A 24,276-nucleotide genomic window follows, 5' to 3' on the forward strand; every position below is an offset into this window, starting at 1 on the left:
GAGGCATTGACTCAAATTCTCACAAAGCAGCTGTGTAAGGACGTCCCCAGGAGAGGGGCAGGGAGAGGAAAGGGAGGGATGGAGAGAGTTACGTCAAGGCGGACAGAGAGAAGGGCTCAGGTGGAGAGAGAGGCCTGGAGAAAGGCAGCAGAGAAAAAGAGAGTGCAAGAGAAGCCGAGAGTGAAATATATGGAGAGAGAGGGAGGGGGAAAGACAGAGAAAAAGTGTCTGAGAAGGCCAGACGGAAACAGACACACATGGATACAGAGCACCTGAAGGAGAGACAGACAGAGAGACCAGGCAGGCTAGGGCAGGGACCCCTGCAACCCCCGACATCACCCCCAAGGAGAGAATAGCTGTGCCACATGCAGCAGGATGGAATCCTGTTTAGGGAGGCAGGGATGCTGGAATCCTGCAGACCCCCCTGCATTCTGAGACTATTTCTGCGGGGGCAGGTGGTGCACAGAGCATGGGGTCAAAATGAAGAGTTTTGGAGTCACACTCTGTGTGTGACTATGGAAACATTCTCTACCTGCACGGTCCAGGACAGTAGCCACTGGCTACACTTGGTACTGAACACTCAGAATGCGGCTAGCGGACTGAGGAACTGCCTTCTTGATGCAATAACTTTAATTTAAGTGCAAACAACCCCGTGTGGCTGGTGACTGTGGTAGGGACAGCTCAACTCAAGGCACCTTCAGCCTCCGCCGATCAGAAGCACCCAGAGGAAGCTCTTCCAGGTGGCCTTGCCCCCAAGCACACCTGGCCGCTTCTGGGTCCCCACCTCCCACCCGGAGCAGGGAAGACTGCGCTGTCATGCCACTGCGCTGGGTCCTGTCACGTGAATCGGGACAAGCCCAAAGCAAAGGACCCGGCTAAGCGACCATCACAACAGCCTGTGAGGGGTGCCTGCCCGACACCTCAGGACACCGCCTGGGGTCCCACGTGGCCCCCGGCCACCCCATAATCATACGGCCCTCCCAGCCTGGAGCCCATCTCCAGGATGACTCGGAACCCGCTTATATAACAAGATGGCCACACACCATCCATGAATCACAGGAGGAGAGGAGGAGGGCGACGACAAGAAGGAAGCAAGGCAGAAGCGATGAAAATGACAGCGAGGGAAAGACTGAGGCAGGCAGGGGCAGGGCTGCACCCACCTGGGCCTCCCTGGGTGACGGGCGGAGGCTGCGTCTGCTTCCCGCCCCCCGGCTCTGAGGCTCTGAGTCCTGCTCTGATCCCAGGGGCCACCGGCCTCCTCCTCCTCCTCCTGCTCTCCTGCTCCAGCCTCTGGCTCCCGGGCTGTGCCGTCCACTGGAGCAGGGGGCAGTGAACGAGAGGGGTGCTGGAGCCGCCGCAGGCCCGCCTGCCCGCCGTCAGCACGGCAGGGGGAGCTCTGACGCGAGGCCACCGCCGGACGCAGCCCCAGCCAGGCAAGTCATCACAGCCGGCCCGCAGCCACGGCCTGGATTAAAGGGACATCCTGGCCCTGCCCAGTGACCTGCAACCTCCAAGCCTCACTGCTTCTCTGTCCCCAGGGCAAGTGATGCTCAGACCCTCCTTGGGTGTAAGTTGCCCACTGCCCCCCAGCCCTCTTCACCCAGCTAAAAAGACCTGTAACATCTGGCTGTGACCCAACAACTCTGGACACAACTGCAGGGCACTGCACCCACCTCCCTCTTGCCTCCAGGGCAGCGGGTAGCCCCTCCCCCACATTCATGCTTTGCACTCCTTTCCCTCTGCCCAGAGTGTGTGCCCCCCACCTCCCTGGCACACTCCTACTCATCCCTCTACACCCAGCTCTAATATCGCTAACCCTGGGGAGCCTTCTCTGGCATGAGTGAGTCACTCCCTGCTCTGGGCTCCTTGGGGACATGCCTCTATTTTAGCTGCTACCTCTGCAGTCATTTGTTTATGGCTCTGTCCCCCCAGGAGGCCCAGGAGCTCTTCAAGGATGGGGTGAAGGGGTTTACTCACCTCCACCCCACCCCAATCCCCACCCTCGGCACACAGGCTGGCTGGCTTAGTGCTCTGTGATTCAAATGAGATTTTCTCAGCCCCCTCCTCTCTCAGCTTTCCATGGAATCCTGTTATTGCCCCCCACGCCACCACCCAGCCTTCAATTGCTGCTCTTCCACCAGCCTAAGGGGGCCGGGACTAACCACACCCCATATGCTGGAGCCTCGGATGGGCAGGACAGACGAACGGAGAGGAAAGCTCTGCTGGCTGGAGGTGAGGAGGGAAGAGGTAAGGGTAGGTGAGAGAAAAACTGCCAAGAGCAGAGAAGGAGGGATCTGAGAAGAAAACTGACAGGCAGGCATGGCTCTGCTGTCCTCCAAGAGATGTTAGCAAAGGGCAGGATTTTCCTAAAGGACGTTTAGCTATGACTCAGCCTGTGGAGTGCAACGTTCCTCACAGGCCCAGCTGCATGCCTCTTGGCTCCATGTGTTAATCTGGTTGCCACTTGAGACAAGTCTTAGGGAGCATCTCTTTGGGCTCAGAGCAGGACTCCCTGTAGTAACAGGAGTAGGAAGAAAATGTTCCTGAAAGAAAGGCCAGGGCTGACCATTCTCCCAGTGATGAGAGAGAACATTCTCTCTGGACGAGGAGTCTCTGACTTGGGGGTCCCTGTTGGAAACTGGTGTGGCACTGACTGAAATGATACAGAATGTGTCATCTGTATGAACTGCACCAGCCATATTATTCTTTCTGTCACAATTCCTTTCTTGGTGGACCTACCTCTCCACCCATGAGGTCCTGGTAAAGGCTATTAGAACACACAGTTGTCTACAGTAAGGGTGTGCATGTAACCCAGGGTAGGGCATCCCCTGGGGTGAATATACAGCACAGTCAACATAATCTTCCATGAGATTTTATAGAAAGATACTGAAAGGAAAATGGCTCTCATGTTTTTAAGGATTACAAGCTCCAAGAATGTCGCCTGGGGCTGCCAGAAGTCCACCTTTCCCACCACATGGAGAGACTGCCTGACAATGAAGCCAGCACACAATAAGCAAACCCAGGAGATAGGAAGAGAGAGACTGAATATCAATGACAAAATTTGACTCCTGGATCCAGCTATGCCTAAAGCCCTCTCTTAAACTTTCCAGTTACCTTAAAAGTTACAGCATCAAATTCTCCTTTTGCTTCAGATAGTTTAAATAATGTCTGCATCATTTCCAACCAACAGTCCTGACCAACACACACAAAATGCACACTCTTCCAAGGAGATGGCTTCTACTTCCAGCAAAGTCCCAAAGACTTAGATCAAGGAGAAGAAACCTCCTCACTCGAAGCAGAGCAAAAGGTGGCATCTGTTGCTTACTTGCTTTTCACAGTCTTTTAAAGCCTCTATGTGCCTCAGTTTCCTTATCTGTAAAATGGAGACCAGAAAACCTATTTCTCAGCTTCGTTAAGAGAAGTAAAAACTCAACATGTAAAGTTCCTAGACGGCGGCAGACATGCAGCAGGAGCTCTGTCTGTGCACACTCCCTCTTCCTCTCCCACCGTGAGCCTCGATTTACACCTTGCTCATACTTGGAGGAAAAAAACACCCTAAGTTAAACAACCTTTCCTCCTGATAGTTGGCGGTCTCCCTCCGAGGAGAAAGAGGAGGGCGAGTGAGTGGGGACGGGAGCAGAAACTGCTTGTTCATGTTTATTTATCCTACCTGCAGTAAGACAGTTCCCCCAGGAATTGTGAGCTGTAAACAGTACTTCGGGGCGTTCTCCCAGGACAGCAGCTGAACATCTTCAATAGCGCTGTAGGAGACTGAGTTTTCCATGTACCCAGTTGGCTGCAGCAAAAAAAGAAAAAGACAAGACATACATTGGTTACAAGATCAGGCACAAAAGCTGTACCTCGGAAGAAGGTTCTGGAAGACATCCCCACTCTAGCAACAAGCAAACTGAGTTGGTACAGACACTTGGCAGCTCTGGGGACCAAAGGACTCTGTCTTTCCTGGCCAGCAGCGTCCAGCTGGAGGCGAGGGGCCCTGGCAGACACCTGCCCACATGTTTGGACCTGTAGAGTCAGGACTAGACTGGGGGCACCTTGAGGGCAAGGGCTGTGCCTTGTTCCTCTTGGCATCCGTGGGCCTGGCACAGCCAGTGCCTGGACACCTGCATCCCTCACCATGTCAAGCCACCATCCTCTCGTGCCCAGAAAGCAGGCACCCCCACCCCCTGCTGGATCCCTGCCTCATCTCTCTTCACAGGTATGTGTTCTCCACTTGGTACCCAGGTTCACATTCCAAGTCAGCAAACTCAATCCCTCTACTCCCCTGCTCAGCGTCCTTCAATGGCTCCCAGTGGCCCAACCACAAACTCCATGCTTCCACCCACCATCGACGGGCCCTGCAGGTCTGGTCTCGCGTCCTCCTCCAGCCCCATCCCTTTTTCTCTCTCCCTCTCCATGCACCCCCATCCAGGACTGCTGACCATCCACGGCAATCTCAGCCAGCTCCTTGTCCCCAAAAGGCTGTGGTCCCTCCTGCCCTCCTTCTCCTCTTCTACTCTCCAGGTCTCAGCTCGACAGGGCTTCTTCGGGAAACCTGTGACCCTCCAGACCCCATAACTCACCTGGTTGCATCCCTTCCTGTGCCAGGCATGCTCACCACACCCATTTTAATTATTGTGGACTTATGTGTTATCTGTATGATGTTTGCTCCCTGGCCATGCTGCAGCTTCTGTGAGGTCAGGCCTCTGTCTGTCTTGGTCCCTGCTCTGTCTCTCTATCTCTGTCTTTCTCTCCCCAGTATCTGGCATGTGGCAAGGGTTCAATAACTTGTGTTGAAAGGAAGAATGATAAGGACTGTCATTGGTCAGGGCTGGGGTGGGGATGGGGTAAGAGAAATTCACAGTCACTCACGGCTGAGTGAGTTCCGCTGTCACAGAGAGAAGGTGCTAGGCACCAGGGGAATGCACTGGACACCAGGAACCAGCAGTGTCCTTGCCACTCTGGCCCCAGGAAGCCAGACTGCAGCAGAATCAGAGGTGAGTTAGCGCAGCTGAGAATAACAGCTAATATCTCCCAAGGTCTGACACACACCAAGCACTCCCAGGGCACAGGGCAAGCACTATCTCCTTTAACCCTCAGAACAGTCCCCTGAGCAGGTGTTTGGCATTCCCACTGCACAGATGAGGAAGCTGAGACTCAGGAGGTCATGTGACTTGCCCAAGGTCACCCAGCTGGCAAGGGATGTGGCCAAGACTGAACTCAGCTGCTGACTTGGGGATCCACGCCCTGACCACTGTGCTGTGATACAAGCAATTTAAAATCTGTGTCCCAACAAGTGGACTTTACCCTAAGGATTTAGGACCTCTGGGAGGTTTTTAATTTTCAGTTTCTGTCTACCAAAGCTGAGATACAGTAGAAAGGGGTTAGGGCTTAAGCTGCCTCAAATTTCCCTGATATCACCTGTCACCAGGCTCAGGAAGTAAGAGCAATTGATCGATTGATCTGTTCATTCATTCACTCGTTCATTCACCTGACAAATATTTATTGAGCATCTGTTTTGTTCCAGGCCCCAGGCTGGCTGCTGGGGATATAGCAGGGAATAAGACAGAAGCCCACTGGGGCAAAGAGATAACAAACAAATTATCCAAATAAGTAAGCCACTGGAGAGTGGCAACTGGTGCACCAAAAATCAAGATAGGGGGTGATGACAGGTGGCAGAGAGCTGGAGTGCTGTGCAAAAATGGAGGGGAAGTGTGTCCTGGGCCCGTGGCCAGTGCAAAGGCCCAGTGGCAGGAACAAGCTGTGATGCTCAGGGAGGATCGAAGGCCAAAGGGAGGAAGGGTGGGTAAGATATGCCTGGGAGAGACGGGCATGCCACTCCCAGAGGGACCAAAAGGCCCAGTGGGGTTCTGGGGATCATCCCCCATGGGGTGGGTGCTGCAGGGCCGTAGACAAGTTTCATAGCATCACTGGGACCGCTGCGTGGAGGGAGTGGGCAGAAGCAGGGAACAGCCTGGAGGCTCCTGCACAGGTCCAAGTGAGCCATGAGGCTGCTCAGACACTGGCAGGGGTAGTGGGAAGCAGCCAAGTTCTCACCAGCACATGGCCCACCCAACACCAACCAAGGTGGCCTCCATGTCCAACCAACAGGGTTTATCAGTGTACCTCAAAGGCAAACATGTGGGCTCCCCTTCGCCCTTCTGCCCACTTCCAGCATCCCTGCACTATCACAGTCTCCACCGTCTGCAGTAAATGACTCAGCCCTAACAGCACGCCTTGTCCTGAGAACACCAGTGACACCAGGGGCCTGGGGGATTGGGGACATTCTTATTGTGTTTCTCACTGACTGTCTCTCCTGATAGTGTTTCAGTACCATGAGAGCAGGAATTTTTATCGGTTTGTTCCGTGTGCCTAAACAGTGCCAGACATAGAGGAGGTGATGGTTATTTCCTTAACAAATGAAGGAATATTTTCCTAAATAAAAAAAAAATGTCCATCCATGTATTACTTATAATCACCATGCATAACATACTTGGGAAGATGCTTTGGTTATTAGTCTTAAGTATTAAATTAACATTAAAAATAAATTAATAAATTAAAAAAAAAACTCCTTTAGGAAGCAAAGGCACCTGGGTGCCCGGATGCACCACAGGCCTTTCCTTTGGCTCAGGCCCACCTCTCCCTTTTCAAGGTCTGTCTGGCTGGCTCCCAAACCCCAGCCCACCGACCCCTTGATGCACACAGAAGCCAGAGGACATGGGCTAGGATGCAGCCACTAGGGCATCTAGAAAATCGCTGGACCACACCCAAGGACAGAGACGCAGAAAACCATTCCAAAAATTCCACAAGGGTATACAGCAATACTGCAATGGCGTGGATTTGATTATCCAAACCAAGCAAACGGCCAGCCTGGATGCATTAGAATCGTACCTTGGGCACACAAGCAGAAAGCCCAGAGGCTTCTATTTCCAACCACATCCTCCTGGAGACCCCAAAACAGGGCAGGCCCACACCAACCCCTGGGAACACACTCCAGATGACTACAACATGTGGGATTTATCATGACAGAGGACCTGCTAACCACCTGTGCCAGCCTCTTCTCCTGACCCTGCTGTGGCTATCTCAAGGTGGCCTTGAATAGAAGATGCAACACAGGCTTTTGGGGAAAGGCTGAGTATAAATAACTGTTTGTTTGTTTTTTTTAAAGCATGTATGTTGCTGTTTGAAGCAATATTGGCTAACAGCAAAATGTGGAGAATCAATGAGACTGGTGTTTGAGCACTTACTGTGTGTCTTTATGCAAGTTACCACACCTCTCTGAGCCAGTTTCCTCCAATGGTAAAATGAGAATTTCATAGAATGTTAGGAGCCTTAAAGAAGATACAATTTGTCACGGGCTTAGCCCAGCATCTGGAACACATTAAAAAGCTCAATACAATAAACTATTGGAAGAAACACTAATTTTTTTTATCTCTTAGATCTTCCTCCTCTAAAACCATAATTCTAGTCTTATCACGAGAAAAACATCAGACAAACCCCAATTGAGGGACACTCCTCAAAATACCTGACTGGCGCTCATCAAAAACAAGGAAAGTCTGAGCATCTGTTCCCACCAAGAGAAGTCCATGGACACATGATGACTAAATGTACTGTGAGCTCATCTGTGATCTTAGGACAGAAAAAGGACATTAGGGAAAAACTAAGGAAATCAAATGAAGTGTGGACTTTAATAACAGCATATCAATATGGGCTGATTAGTTTTGACCCATGTATCATGCTACCGTGGGATATTAACAGCTGGGGAAAGGGGGTGTCGGGTATATGGGAACTCCCTGTACTGTCTTTGTAACTTTTCCTTACATCTCAAACTATTGTAACATAAAATGTTTATTAAGAGAAATTAACTCTGCTCCTACCACTATTGTTGTTACTGTTATCATCACCATGGACAGAGCCTAGACCGGAGCCCCTGGGGCTTGTGAGGGGACAGATTGGAATTGGAAGCTCCCCACCCCCCACCCAAATGCAGCTCTTTGGATTCAGGTGTGAGCTAACGCCAACCAAGGACCTCCTCCCTCCTGGGTACTTTCACACTGTTGGGACAATTTTACAGATAACTGATAATTCCCTGGTAATCTGAACATGATGGTCAGAGCTCCAGAGAAGAAGATTCCTGCATGGGGTAAAGGCTGAGTTAGATAAAAAGGAAAAATTAAATTCTCCACTTGAGGGAAGCTAGGAAACCCAGCTCTAAGAGGTGGGCATTTAAGAGAACATTAAGCAGATTAAAAGTTATTACTACGTGAAGAAGCAGTGCAAGACGTACTGTATGTTTCCGTTTGTTTGACATCCTGGAATAAGCAAGAACCATAGGGATTGAAATCAGACCAGCAGCTGCGGTGGGGGAAGGGACTGGTTACCGAGGGGCACGGAGGAGGGCCGTGGGGGAACTTTTTGGGGTGATGGTAATATTCTATGTCTCGATTGTGATGGTGGTTCCTTGACTGTACACATTTGTCAAAGTTCACACACTGAAAGGGTGAATTGTACTGAATGTAAATTACAACTCAAACCTGCCTGAAAAACACAATGCATGAATGTTCAAGAAAATTTGGAAGATGATGAATAACAGAATGAAATCTTTCAGAAAAAATCGTATCAAGACCTCTCATTAGCACTTTGGTATACTGCCTTCCTGATTATTTTTCATATATAATTTTTTTACAGGTACATGTAATTCTGTAATTCACCTTTTTTCACATAATGTGACATCATACGCACACCCTATATTCTCAACAGTAATCTTCAGAACTACCGTTTTAGCGTCTATTACATATTCAACCACCGCTTGTTTCATCACCACTCCCACTCCCTCCCCTAGATGGTGTGGGGGTTTCATTTTATGTTACTATAAACAACTCCACAATGAACATCCTTGTGAAACATGTTTTTCTAGCCCATGTTTAGGATTATTTTCTTAGGCCAGATTCCCAGAAATGGAATTACTGGGACAAAGGGTAAGAGCATATTTTATGTTATTGCCAAATTGCTCTCATTAAAGAGAAATTAAAAAGAACTGAGGAGCCCTGGCTAAGACTGGGGTCCTTCATCCTGGGCCACCAGCTTGGCTGGGCCCTGCTGTACGCCGCTCTGACCCATGTGAGTTTAGTGTGGCTGCCTGGTAGTCCAGGGCCCGCATTGTAACTGCACGGCATGGGAGCTGGCATCTCTGAAGTCTGCAAGGGGGTCCTTCTACAAGGGAGTTCTTCTGCAAAGGGGCTCTTCTGTAAGTGGGGTCCTGGCTCTTGGAGGTGCTGCTTTCCCATGTGAGTCAGGGAACAGGTCAAGGATGCCTCTGTCCTTTTGCTCTCAGGGGATGACAAGGAACCAGTGTGGGGGTCCTGGTGTTGCCAGACCAGGGAGAGAATATTGCACCTCTGCTCTTGTTTCTGAGATGAGTTTCTTCCCTGCCACTCAACCCCTGGATCTGAGCTAGAGAAAACTGGGCCTGGAGGGAACTCATCAGGGACCCCAGCAACCCTAAAGGTCTTCAGGGCTTACATTCTAAACTCTACACTTTCTCAGGCTTCCCATGTCGCAGAGCAGGCAGGGTGTGGGGTGATGAAAGGTCCCCCAAAACAGTCCCTGACCTTGGCCCCTAATGCTGGCACAATGCCACCAGGCTTTGCCTCCCCTTGCCTTTCTGGGGAGCCAGCCCTCTCCCGCCCAGACCTGCCTGCTGGTTTCCATGGGGATTTCCCTAAAAGGGAGTATGAATCATGACGTCTGCAGGCCCCCAAGACAAGGCTCCAGGCTGACTTAAGATAGGTCGGGAAGGTGCCCAGCACTGTTCCTGGGGAGGGGGAGGAGGAGCTGGGAACACCTTCCATGAGCTTGCTTCCGAGGCTGGAGGAGGGGAGGGTGGTAACTCGTGCCCAGCCAGGGGCCCAGGCTGAGAACAGCGGGCTGCCTGTCGTGGGGGGGCTGCCGCCCTGGCAGGCACAGCACGCTGGGGACTCATCTCTTCTCTCTGTGTGTGGACGTTGCCCGAGTCATGCAGGGGACCCACACGGCACAGCCCCACCGGCACAAGAGAGGATTTGTCCCCAGCCCCCCAAACAAACCCCGGCCTCCAAGGAGAGACATCAAGTCGGAGGGCAGGGGACATTCAACAACAACGAGGGCAATAATAATAGTGGTGATGCTGTTACCTCGGTGGTGGTACCACTGGGAGGCTGGGATCAGGTGAGTGGGCTTCAGCCCTCACCTCCCTCTGCTGCTTTTTAAAAAACTCACTGGGGGTGGGTGGTATAGCTCAGTGGTAGAGCGGATTCTTGGTGTGCATGAGGTTCTGGGTTCAATCCCCAGTGCCTCCATTAAGGGGAAAAAAATAAAAATAAAAAACTGTGATAAATTCACATGATGTAAAATTAAACATCACCCATTTAAAAATGCACAATTCAGTGGCATTCAGTGCTTTCACCATGCTGTGCAACCTCCACCTCAGTTTAGTTGTAAGACGTTTTCATCATCCCAAAAGGAAAGGCCACAACCATTAAGTGCTTGCTCCCTGTTACCCCCACCCCCAGTCCCTGTGACCACCAGTTTGCTATCCATCTCTGGATCAGGCATTTCCCATCAGTGGAATTACACAATATGTGGGTCTTTCTATCTGACTTCTTCTACCTACTGTTTTCAAGGTTCACCCATGTTGTAGCATGTATCCGTACTTTCCTCCTTTTTGTGGCTGAATAATATTCCACTAAACGGATAAGCCACGTGTGGGTTACCCAGTCATCAGCTGGAGGACATCCTGTTTTGGCTGTCGTGAACAGCCTGCTGTGTATCTGCTCTGCAAACACCACCCATACGACACCCCTGCCCAGAGAAAGGCACAGGACTCCCTGGTTAACATTCATCAAGCAGTTACTATGTGGCCAGCACCAGGCTGAGGGCTTTATGTATCATATTATCTCATTTAACTGTACAACACTGGGATTGGGGGGTTGTGTTTATCCCTTTTTATCCATGTGCTACAGAAGAAGAGATGGAGGCACAAACTGGTGATGACATGTCACAAGCCCCTGCTTTTAAGAGACAGACCCTGGATTCAATCTCAAATCCTCCCCACCCAGAGGGTGACCTCCATCTCTATGCCCTGCCCAACTCCTCCAGCCAGACCCAAGCATGCGTGTATCTGGGCACACGCACATTGCAAAGCGCAAGTGCAGAAAGGACCTGGCACAGCGGGGGAGGGGCTCAGAAGCTGCCTTCCCACTGCCACCCAGCCCTGCCAGTCCCCAGGCCACCGACGGCTCAACTCGGCCTCGAGGGCAGAAACCCACACACATGTGATCATTTGGGGAAGGCCTGTCAAGATATTTTGATGCTCTCTTTAATCCCACAAAGGGAAAAAGCAAAGTGGCAGGTAACAATTTGCTGCTAGGTTGGCCAGTCTGGGCCCCAGTCCCAGAGCAAATCTGCTGGAAGGCCTGCCGCACACCCTCTCCCCTTGTTTCCGTAAACCAAAGACACTGAGCATAAGTTAATTCTTTTGTTGCCCCAGGGCTACTGTTATTACCACCACCCACTGGTGAGTGGTGCTGTAGCACACAATGCTCTTGGTGCCACTAAGGGGACAAAGAGCTGCTTGCTGCTACATTTACTGGCTGCAGAGTTTGAGGGATTGTGTCTGTTTCTTTTAGTGGCCATTCTCTTGATGCTGAATGGCTACTTCCTATTGCTGCCAGTGTCCCTTTCCCTGCACCTGATCCTCAAAAGGTGATCGCTCTCCTGATACAGCCTGTGAAATCAGACAGCCAAGCTGGTTAGAACTATGTGTAAAGCAAAAGCAACTGGGTTTTGAGCAAGAAAATCTCTTACGAGAAAAATACATTCTTCTTATGCTTTATGGTGTTTTGTTTGATCTTCTTTTCTTGGTGGTGATTATTCTAAGTTCTTCATAAATAACCCTGGGTCAGCACGGTCCAATAGAACCTTCTGTGATGATGGAAATCTGTATCTGCTCCGTCTGCCTCACCAGCCACCTGTGGACGCCTGAGCACTTGACACGTGGCTAGTGCGATGGTCACCTTGGGACTGACTTCAATAAGTGGAACCCGTTCCATGTGTAACCCAATGCCAGGGCCTGGGGACATGGCAGTGAACGGGAAGGACGCTGTCCCGGTCCTGGAGCTGACAAGTCAGGGAGGAAACAGATGACCCAGGAAAATGAGGGGGCCAGATGGACAGGAATCTGTGTCCTCGGGCACGGCACTTTTCATCTGTTCCCCTGGGCACCTCTGACGGCCGAGCAACTGAAGAAGGTTCAAAGGGAGTCTGGTAGGGAGCCCGGATGGTTGGAGTGATACAGTCCCCGCTCAGATCCAGCAGAGGCTTCCTGCCCCAGCCCCAAAATCAAGACCTCCCAGGCTGGGAGCACCCCTGCTGGCTCCCCTTGCCCACCTCCTGCATCTGCAGGGCCCCTCCCACCTCCATCAGCCCCCAGGAAGGAAGCCACAGCCCTCCTGGGAGGCAAAGACCACCTCTGTGACAGACTGAAAATGGAGGCTCTGAGCAGGCCTATGTCCTACCCGACCACACACAGCTACTCAAGACAGATGGAAGAGAACCGAGACCTTCGGACTTCATGTCCTGGCCTGTGTCTCTAACAGCCTAGTGAGTTAAAGATGGGGTAGGGGATGCTGCCACAGTGTGAGACCACATCATCCCCCAGCAGAACTGGTGACCCTGCTGGTTACCCCTGGACGGGACAGAACTGGAAAGGGGCCAGAGGGAGCTTCTGGAGGCCTGCCTGGTGCTGTTCTAGGTCTTGATTCAGGGTGGTAGTGACACAGTGCATTCATGTTGTTAAAATGCATCAAGCAGGACATGGCATGTGTTACGCTTTGATAAAAAGGCTTTTTTTAAATGAGAAGTTCTAGAGTCGAATCCAAACCTACCACTTGCTGGCTGTGTGGCCTTAGGCAAGTCATTTGTCCTCTCTGAGGCTCCAATTTCTCCTAGGTAAAAGTGAGGTAGTATCCACACCCAGGAGGATGGCTTTTTTTTTTTTTTTTTAAGACAGTAACAGGTGTTGGAGAAGATGTAAAGAAGCTGGAACCCTCTTACACCGCTGGGGGGAATGTGAAAGTGGGCAGCTGTCTGGCAGTTGTTCAGAACGTCCAACAGTTTCCATATGCCCCATGGGGGAGTTTCATGGTATGTCAATTATATCACAACAAAAAAGGTGACAGAATACAGATCTTAAGGGTGTTTGTGGAGAGCAATTAACTGTACACAGCTCAGCACCTCCTGAGAAGTGGGTACAGTTCACTTCTCTCAAGGTCACCCCAAGAGGGCATTACACCCGGCAGCCTGGGAGAAATGGCTGGACAGGGCTGCGGACAGGGATGGGGCTGCGGACAGGGACGCGGTGAGATGAGGGTGCTGTGTTGCGCTCAGCTCCCAGCACAGTGTCAGGTGCTAAGCAGGAGCTCATGACACCCAGGCGATCATTTTCAAGCCTCAACAAGAAGGAAGAAACGTGCTTTACACAAACACCCTCCAAGTCCCTCCATCAGCAAAGATGACTCCAAAAAGACAGATCAGAGAGGAGCTCTCCAGCTTGGAGTTAGCCTGGCCCACAGGAAGTGATCAGCCAGCTCCAGGTGACAGGTGACAAGCAGGACCCCCCTCAGTGATGGACGGTCAGGCCCCCGGATGGCATCCCAGGAGCCCTGCCTAATGCAGGCTCGCCCACCTCATCCCGCCCTATCCTGCCAAGTACCAACCACAGCCCAGCCCTTCTTGGGAGCCCGGGAGGGGCCGCCCAGGGGGCCATGAGATCTTCAGGACAGAAGGTAGAGCCACTGGCCCCCTCTTCCCTCTGCTGCAGGCTGGGCCATGAGGGCAGGGCGGTGTTTGGGTCTGGCCAAGGCTGTTCTCCATGGACTGAGCTCCGCGGAGACGGTCAGGAGGCATGTTCTGGCTCATTAATCATGAGTCAGCCATGGCAGCTGCCCCCTTTTATGGCCAAATGGGTCAAGAAGTTTAATAATAGAGCAAAGGACTGATATTTTCACGTTCAGACCCTTCCAACCCCAGTCACCACCATGGGCATGGGAAGACAATGTGGAAATCTGGGCCTCCAGAGCGTGGCTCCCTGATGCCTTTGCCATCACAGTGGCAGATCAAGGCTCTTGAGGGCCAGGGCACAACGTCAGCACACTTCCGACCACTGGGTCAGCAAATATCTTTGAGGATCACAGCAGCCATGAATCAGCACATCCCAAATGCCAGGCCCTTGGCTAAGCACCACTTCATTGATTCTTCACAAGAACCCAGGAAATGGGTACTCCTGGGACCGCCATCTGGTAGAAGGAGGCACAGAGAGGTCATGGCTGGTCAGCAGAAAGAGGCCAGGTCCGGTTCACTGTGCCATGTCCCCTGCCCATCCTGAGACAATGTCCTGGGAGCCCCAAGATGCCCAGGGTGCCCCAGAGTGGGCTTCTTGATTGGGGTATGGGGGCGTGGTCACAGAGGTCATGACAACACAAAGTGACAAGCACCATGGCTGCAGATGTAAAGTACAAAGGGCAGGCAGTGGGAGGAGTGCTCTGGAACATTGGGGAAGGCTTCTCAGAAGAGACCTTTGAGCTGGTGTGTAGGGGAGTGCCAGGCACACCCAGCAGAGGGAAGGGAGGGCACAGGAGCCCACAGTGTGCGGGATGCTGGTCTGGGAGTAGGGAGTGGTTATGTGAGGCTGGAGGACTCCCCTTCTAGGAAAGTAAGACAGGACCCAGACCAGGAGCACAGCCCTCGACAGCCCAAACTTCTCAAATTCTTGAACATTCTCTCTCTTTCCTCCTATCTTTTTAAAAATTAAAGCATGCCATATAGACAGTAAAGTGCAGAGGTGCATGAATCTGAAGTGCTTGGCTGCATTCTTTTTTGCATAAGCACAGCCCCATGTGCCCACCACCCAGGTCAAGACATGAAACGTCTGCAACGCCCCAGGAGGCAGGCTCCCTCGCACCCCTCGCAGGCAGCACTGCCTGGCCGTGTCTGCTGTTCTAGCACCCAGGGTTAGAGATGGGTTCTGGGCTGTCCTACAAATGGAAAGCACACGGTAGATGAGCTTTTGTGTCTGGCTTCTTCTGTTCAGAACCACGTTTGTGAGATGCATGTGTCTTAGCTTATCCCTCTTTTTAATCGCAAGGCAGTGGTCCTTCCTAGGTACCACTGGTGTTGATGGATCTTTGCATGTTTTCGCTTTGGGGCTGTTGTGTATAAAGCTACTTTGAGCATTTTTGTACTTACTGGGGGAGGAGGAGGGGACAGTACTCTTTTAGGTAAATACCCAGGAGTGGGATTCCTGGGCCACAGGATAAATTGCTTTTAGAATATACTTTGTGGGGAATTCTAGAGAAGTTTAATATAAACACGAGCTCCTCGGTAGAGTGTGCTCTTCTCCCGTACCCCCGCCTTTGGGAGAACGGGACTCCTGAGTCTTGCAGATGGAAGCAGCTGGTGACGGAGCTCAGTTTTCTCAAAAGGTGGAACACATCTTTCACACAGGCCTCTGGGAGCCACAGGAGAGACAGCACCCTCCTCAAAACTGGACTCAGAGCCCCCGAGGATGTGGTGGCAACCTGGAAACTTTTCTTATGGTTAATGTGGCAGAAAGGGATGTAGTCTCTAATCCCCTCATGTTCAGTCTCCTCGCTGTGCTCAGCGAAGACATTTTTGCAGAAGGAAAGGGTATTTTTACTAAGATGAGAGCTTTAAGCTAAAGGCTGGGAACAGCCACTGCATTTTTGGGTTATTACTAGCATGAATTTAATTCCATCATCACCTGCCACTGTCACACAGGCCCTTACCCACTTGGTGTTCCAGAGGTAAGGATGCCAGCAGGGACCAGACGGCAAATTCTCAGGTGCTCACAGACACGTGCTAGTTGATGGTGTAAGTCAGCTGGGGAAAAACTGCGGTATATGACAGCCTGGAATAAGGGCCCCCTGCCTCTAGGTTCTCCTAGGCAGGGGCGTGCATCAACCCCAGTACCTTCCTGTGCACTGTCGTCAGCTGTCTGTGTGCTGAGCTCCTAAGAATAGGGACCCTGCTGCCTGTGTCCTGAGCAACTGTCTTGGTCAAGGATCATCTATGTGCCTGTGTGTCAACTGCTCACGGACGTCTTCCCACTGACTCCTTAGGAGGACCCAAGAGATGGGTGTCACTGTGATCCCATTTTACAGCTGAGAAAACCGAGGCCCAGAGACCAGAACTAACTTGCCCGAAGCCATGCTGCCAGTTATCAATGAAGCCATGACTGGCACTCCAGCGCTTGGATCTAAACCAGAGGAGGGTCAACACTTTCTGTAAAGGGCCAGACAGTAAATACTTCAGGCTTTATGAGTCACATGGTTTCTGTCCTAACAATTCAGCGGTGCTGCTGTGGTGTGAAAGCAGCTGCAGACAATACACAAATGACTGGCTGTGTTCCAATAAGACTATTTACAAAGACAGGTGGGGGCGGGGCAGGTTTGGACTGGGGGCTACTGCGTGCCCCCAGTGCTGACTTAAACCACTCAAGAGGAGTGTGCACATGGGACGGAAAGATGGATGGCAGAAAACGAGTGGAATGTTTTCTCTCCTCGCTTTCTTTCTAGGACTCAGAGTTAGCTCAGAGTATCAAAAGATGTTTCAGAGGGTGAGTAGGTGAGTGGCTGAATTTGCTATTTATTGTGTCCCCCAGGGCTGGGTCCTCCTGTGACTTCTGAGATGGCTCCAGCAATGTCCCCTCTACCGACTGGCCTTAGCTCTAACCCTAAATTCTGTGGAAGCGTCAGACAAGTTCTGCAGAAATTTCCCAGATGACAAATTTGGAGAAAACCCCCTTGGGCCCATCCCTAAACGAAAGCAAATGACCCAGAAGCCAGAGGATGTGGATGTCCTCTCCCAGTGCCACCCACCTCCACTGGGTGGGGATGTAAGGCTGCTGGGGGTGACCTGGAAGGGCGCTGCCAGGACCCAAGCGGGAAGGACAACCCTCATCTTATCTTTGTTCCCCAAACAACAGGAACAAGCCAGTGTGACTCATTCAGAGAAACTCTGACAGTGTAAAGAAAGCTGGAGACAGCGCCTTCAATCAACACAGCCTTCTAGAAAATTCCGGGAGAAGGGAAGGTGGGAGGAAAAGAACAAGAATGATGTTTTGGTCCAACATGCAAAAGGAAACAGGCTCAGAGGGGTGCAGTAACTCCCCAGGGTCACCCAGCTGGAAGTGGCAGAACTGAGTTGGGACCACCGACCTCTCCGGGATAGGGCTGCCTTGCTGAGGTCTCCGAGCTAGACCTCAGGGTGGCTGAGTATTGCTGCGGTGAGCAGAGTTTCGGAACAATCATTCACCTCGCCCTCTGGCCCAAGGAAGCTCCCTGAAGTCTGTCCCTCAGTGTCCGTTCATTGTCACACACCCCCCCCCCCCACCCCAACCACCAGGATCCGGCATCTCTTCTCCGAGATCATGAAAGACGCCGGGCAGATGCCAACCTACACCTTCACATGTTTTACTTACAGTTTTCATTAAACAGATTAGTTCCGTGCCTGGAGTTTATCCCACTCTCCCTGACAAGTTGAGGGAGAGAAGGAGCCGGGCAACTTTCTATGAAGCCTGAATATGCGAGGGACTTTTCAAGCATCAGTGAACCTTCACAGGAACACGCTGAGGTGTGCAGCACTGTTGCTCTCATTTTACAGATGAGTCAATGAGGCACTGAGACACAGAGTCACTCACAAAGGAACAGTGGTGCCCAAACCTGAACCCTGACTCTTTCAACTCTCGTAACTGTTGTTCAGCCCTGTGAGGATGATGATAATGCTGGCAGCCACGAAGAACACAGAGCAGCCACTGGGCTGCAGAGAAGGGAGGAAGAGGGGGAGAGAGGAGAGAGGGGAAGGAAGAGGCCCGCTGGGGACACACAGTGCGAGGCGTCACTAGGTTTTCCTGTTCTGGGAACTGGCGCTGGCACTAGATAGGCCAGCCCCGGGCCCACTCGGGCATCTGTTGAAGCCACCAGTCTATGTCCAGCAGCACGAGGAGTAAGTGGACTAAGGGTAAAACTCTAATTAGACATGACAATGGTGCACAGGAAAAATGCATGGCTGGCTGCTGGCCCCCAACACATCGCAAGAGCAGAGTGGTGGCCGATGACACCCTGCATTGGGGCAGGCACCACGTGGGCACCAGCCTGGCCGGCGCCGGGCGCAGGTCCAGTGTCGAGCTTTTCTGTCTGTTGGTTCGTTATCTCCCTGTGCTAATTACACCAAGATGGAAGAGGCCGTATTTGATCAGAGCTGCAAGGCTGGCCTCTCACATGCCCTTAAGAGGGTGCACTGTCCTTTCAGGGGTCCTGGGAAGCCACACCGAGGTCATGGCTGGCAGCTGTCTGCCCTGAGCATTTTTCAGCTACTGCCATCTCTTCTGCTCTGTGAGACACAAAATTTGGGGATGAAATCGGATATTGGGACAAGAACTTGGGAAGGTGAACAGGTTTTTTTTCTTGCAAAGAAAGAGAAAGAGGTGTCTCTGTAGGCCTGGGGCTGCAGTGAGTCAGCAGAAGTCAGGGCAAGTGTGGCTCTTAAATTTCCACAATCCAAGGATGCTTTTCTCTCTCTGGAATCACATGGCTGCTACTCTCACCAGTGACATAACAAGCATGTATTGAGCACCTACTGTGTACTCTCACCAGTGACTTAACAAGCATGTACTGAGCGCAACTGTGTGCCAGCAGCATTACAATGATTAGAAGAACATGAACGGTGATCCAGTGTCACCTACAGTGAGCCAGAATAAAACAACCAATATTCAAGGCAGATAGCCATTAAAACTTTACTCGTCTGAAATCAAATTAAAACCACCCTGTAATCACTACATGCCTATCAGAATGGCTTAAAAAAAAGACACTATCAACAGCTCGCACACATCAGGATGGCCACTATCAAAACAAAAATGAAACCCACAAAATAACAAGAGTAGGTGAGAATATGAAGAAACTAGAAATCTTGCGCACTGCTGGTGGGAATATAAAATGTTGCAGCTGCTATGGAAACAGTTGGAAATTCCTCAATTAAAAAGAATTATTATATGATTCAGCAATTCCACTTCTGCGTATATACCCCAAAGAATTGAAAGCTATGACTTGAACAGATATTTGTACATCCTTGTTCACAGTAGCACTATTCTATAGCTAAAAGGTGGAAGCAGCCAAGTGTCTCATCAGTGGATGAGTGGATAAGCAAAATGTGGCATATTCAGACAGTGGAGTACTATTCAGCCTTAAAAAGGAAGGAAATTCTGACACACGTTTCAACATGATGAACTCTGAAGACATTATGCCAAGTGAAATAAGACAGTCACAAAAAAGACAAATACTGTATGATTTCACTTACATGAGGAACCTAGAGTAGTCAGACTCATAAAGGCAGAAAGTAGAAAGGCTGCCAGCGGCTAGAGGTGGGCGCTGGGGAGGAGGATGGGAGTCACTGTTTAATGGGTACAGAGTTTCAGTTTCTGCAAGATAGAAAGAGTTCTGGAGGATGGTGGTGATGGATGCACAACAATATGAATGGATTGATGCCACAGAACTGTACACTTAAAAATGGCTAAAATGGTCAATTTTATATTATGTGTATTTTACCACAACAAAAAAAAAAATTGAGGAAAAATGATAGTACCCAGCCAGTGACGGCCAGGATGTGGAGAAACCAGGATGCTCATAGCAAGAGCACGAACTAGTACAGCACTTTGGAAAGTAACTTGGCAGTGTTTGCTAGAGCTGACTCACCCGCTCCCTTCTACATCCCAGGATCACCACTCCTAGATACTCCCACGGGACTGTGTGCACGTGGTCACCACGTCCCAGGGATCACAGCAGCACTTCACAAGCGCCCATGAGAAAATGAGAAAATAAACGATGGCGTATTCGTCCAACGGAAAACCATACAGCAGTGAGACTGGAAAAACCACAGGCTTATGCAGCAATATGATGAGTTTCACTGACAAAAGAGTACATGATGTGTGAGTCCATTTATATAAGGTCCAGACACTGGCAAAGGATAGGGTAGCAGTCATCTTTGGGGAAGTGGTGGCTGGAAGGGGACCCGGGGGTGGGGTCTCTGGGGTGGCCACAATCTGTCTTAATCTGGGTACAGGTGACAAGGCCCTGTTCGATGTGCAGATCTGTGTGCTTTTCTGTAGGTATTTTATACCATTTAAGAGAAAAAGTGTCCTTTCGAAAGACCACATTCCTCTGGATCCATGTTGCCCATAAAAGACAAAGACCACAGTGGGGGCTCGCAGAGTGACTCTGTGCTCTTTTCCAGCCATGAGCGCCTGCATCCTTCAACAGAGAGAAGGTACGTGCCAGGTGTGGGGGTGCTGCGGTGTGCAGGACCTGTGCCTGGCCACAGCGTAGACTGCAGACTGAAAAAATGGGATGTCTATACATCCACTGCACACTGTATCTCAAATGTAGACAGATGCTGTCGCTCTGAATGTAAATTTGTTGAAAAGCAAGACTGAGTTCAGGCATTTTACACATTTTCTCAAATTGTAATGGGAAAAGAATCTGGGCTTGGAAGTCAGAAACCCTGACTTCACACCCCCAGCTCTGCCTCTTACAAGCTGTAGACCCTGGGCTCGGGAGAAACTAAAACCTCAGTTTCCTCATCTGTGAAATGGGGATGGTAATGGAGTCTGGCTGGTCAGCGTTATAAGGACTGAACAAGAGGATGCATGTCATCCAAGAACTCTGCAAATGCCAATCTGCAGCACTGAGGACCTACTGTGTGCTGTGAATAAACAGCATCCCTGCTTGTGTAATCTCCTTGGTACAGTAAAAAAGATAAACAAGAAAAAAAGAGACAGAAAAACAGACAAACAAGAAAAATACATCAGACGTCAAATGACAGTAAGTTCAAGTGAAACAAAGTGGATCAGGGTGGGAGGGGATGCCGGGTTTTGACGCAGCCAAATAGTTTCCTAAGAAAGGAGAGAATGATGTCGTCACCAGGCAGAGATCTCACTGGGAAGCTGCTCGATATTTCCCAAGGTAAACCACCCCCGGCCTGAAATGAGACCACCAGATGGTGACACAGCGGGACCAAGCTAACCAGCCCTTCCTACTAAGGGTCAGGGTTCACGGAGGCAGCCCTTTCTAGAGGCAACTGTGATTGACAAGTCTACCTAAAGTCTCTTAAAGAGGTTTAATCTGGGAATAGGGGAAAAAGAGAGAAGAAAGGCGGGGAAAGGGCAGGATCTTTCCCACGAGATGGATTTGTGTGCTTTTCCTGGTCAAAAACAAAAGCAACTTAAACCACGTTTCCCTTTTGTCGCCTAAACAGAGAGTTCGGAGCAGCCAAACAAGGCTTGGGATAATCGGTGTCTCCAGGGATCTGAGGGGCTGGTTCTGAGATCCTAATTGCCTCATTTCACATGGTGTCTTAGCTCTGCAAAGCTGCTGTCCTCTTGGAGGCAGGCAGAGTATAATTCTAGACAAATACACACAATAGCTCTTGGGGAGGCAAGAGCTGGCAGCCACCGCCTTTCAAATCAGAAGTAGGAAATCCCTGACTGTTCTGCCTCAGATCTTGCCTGGGGGCTGCAGGCTTCCACCCCCAGGTTCCAGGACGTGTGACAGGGGAATTTTTCCATGCTAGCTGTTTATGCACAGACCCCATGATCCTTCCCCAAGGAAGCTGGCTGCAGGGCCAGCACCACCTCTCAGGTGCGTGCAAGCTCTCACTCACCACTCAGAGGTGGGATCTCTAGAATCATCATTTAAGTATCGGCTTCTGAAAACTTATATCCACACAAAAACCTGCATAGGGATGTTGATGGCTGCTTTATTTGCCACTGCCAAAACCTGGAAGCAATCAAGATGTCTTTCAGTGGGTGAATAGATAAATAAAGTGTCACATGCGGACAGTGGAATATAATTCAGCACTAAAAAGAAATGAGCTATGAAGCTATGAAAAGACATGGAGGAGACTTAAATACAAATTACTAAGTGAAAGAGGCCAATCTGAAAAGGGGACCTACTGTGTGATTCCAACAATATGACATTGTGGAAAAGGCAAAATTTTGGAGATCAGTGGTTGCCAGGGGTTGGTGGGAGCTGTGGGTTGGGGAGGGATGAATAGGTGGGAGCACAGAGGGTTTCTAGGGCAGTGAAAAGTGTATATCCAGAGGGAACTCTAATTCAGAGCCACCTGCACCCCAATGTTCATAGCAGCACTATTTACAATAGCCAAGACATGGAAACAGCCTAAATATCCATCAACAGATGACTGGATAAAGAAGCTGTGGTATATTTATACAATGGAATACTACTCAGTCATAAAAAATAGTAAAACAATGCCATTTGCAGCAACATGGATGGACCTAGAGATCATCATTTCAAGTGAAGTAAGCCAGAAAGAGAAAGAAAAATAACATATGATATCATTCATATGTGGAATCCAAAAAAAAAAAGGCACAAATGAACTTATTTATAAAACAGAAACAAACTCAGAGACATAGAAGACAAACTTATGGTTACCAGACGGGGAAGGAGGTGGGAAGGGATAAATTGGGAGTTTGAGATTTGCAGATACTTAATAACTACTATACACAAAATAGGTAAATAACAAGTTTCTACTGTATGGCACAGGGAACTATATTCAGTATCTTTAGTAACCTATAATGAAAAAGAATACGGAAAGGAATATATGTATGTATATGTATGACTGAAACATTATGCTGTACACGAGAAATTGACATAACATTGTAAACTGACTATACTTTAATAAAATTTTTTTTAATGTTTTGTATGACACTACAGTGGTGGATACACGTCATTATACATTTGCCCAAACCCACAGAATGTACAACACCAAGAGTGAACCCTAAGGTAAACTATGGGCTTCGGGTATTTGGGGGGATTCTGGTGATATATCAATGTAGGTCCATCGACAGCAACAAAGGGGTCCGTTGAGGGGGGTTGATAATAGGGAGGATGTGTGGGGTGGGGGCTCGGGTACATGCGGAAATCTCTGTGCCCTCTTCTCAGTGTTGCTGTGAACCTAAAATTGCTCTAAAACAATGAAGTCTTAAAAAAAAAATCTGCTCCCCCTATAGCAGGAGAGGAGAGAGACATAGGCTGGTCGCTTTAGGAAGACAGGAGGGGTGGAGGAGAGAGCTGGAATGTGGACTCAGACTGCCTGGATCCCTGTCCTGGCTCTGCAGCTCACTCATGGGGCAGTGAGCTCAACTTTTGTCACTGGAAAGATGGTTAACGATGACTGTGACGGTTATGACGTCCAAGGGAAGTCTGGGAAGCCAAGGACTTTTTAAGCGGTGGCTCTGGGGGTGCAGAGGTCAAGCCAACCATTGCGTCCAGCTCCCCATGCAGACGTGATACAGATTAACTACCCCATCGATTGGACCCTCAGGCATTCCACCTTATCAAATTCTCCCTACCAAACAAAACCTATTTACGACATAAAAATCAGAAGTGATAATATAAATATTTAATAGCTGATACAGCCTAGGAATCAACCAATCGGGACACACACCAGCTGTAAACAGTGGGTCCCACGTCCAGGTGCATTCCACAGGACTCCTGCCCGTGGTAATGAGTCATGCGTATCCCCTTTTACACGAACAAAAGCCCCTCTCTCTCCGTCCACCAGTATTCCGCATCAATGCCATGTGCCATGTAACTGGTATTGCCAAATCAAACTGAATACACTGTACTGAGAAACAGAAAACAACCAACCCCATAGATCTGATCTCAAACCCTGTTCTTCACACTTTTCAAAATTAGTAAAAACAGCTCATAGGTCCCAAGAGATTTCTGTGAACCCCCAGAACTCTGCAGCCCCCAGATTTGAATCCAGTCGTCTCTCCTCCTTGAGTTCTGCACCTGCTTGCCTCCTTTACCCAACTTTAAGCACTCACACAGAGACCTCCTCATTCACCTGTCAAGTATCTGCTCCAAGAAAAACATGTCTAGAATCCTTTCCTTTAAGGACCTCTCAGAGTGCGGGAGTCAGACACATCATACACATATATGATACCTGCAGATGTGAAGGCCCGGGAGCCCTGGGGAAGGTGAACTAATTAACTCCACTACTGGGTCATTCAAGAAGCCTTCAGAAAGGATGTGATGTTTGAACTGGGTTTTGAAGGGTGAATAGGAGTTTATCAGGCAGAGAGATGGAGGTTGAGGGAGATGAATCAGAAAAACTGTGAAGATCCAGATTATGGAGAGCCTTGAA

At 50.0% G+C, this 24,276-nt stretch overlaps 1 protein-coding gene across 2 annotated transcripts in view; it reads right to left on the reverse strand.

Moving 5' to 3' along the window:
• The window catches only part of CMIP (c-Maf inducing protein), a 220,598-nt gene that overhangs the window by 78,229 nt on the left and 118,093 nt on the right, over positions 1–24,276 (reverse strand). The window contains exon 2 of one of the 2 annotated variants that reach the window (XM_074370363.1): positions 3,671–3,796. In XM_074370363.1, the coding sequence (XP_074226464.1) occupies positions 3,671–3,796 (126 nt within the window). Of the gene's footprint in view, positions 1–1,160; positions 1,325–3,670; positions 3,797–24,276 lie in introns of those variants that run through there. The other variant, XM_010967605.3, reaches the window with a different exon arrangement.

Source organism: Camelus bactrianus, chromosome 9 (assembly GCF_048773025.1).
Source record: "Camelus bactrianus isolate YW-2024 breed Bactrian camel chromosome 9, ASM4877302v1, whole genome shotgun sequence".
In the NCBI taxonomy this organism is placed as follows: domain Eukaryota; kingdom Metazoa; phylum Chordata; class Mammalia; order Artiodactyla; family Camelidae; genus Camelus; species Camelus bactrianus.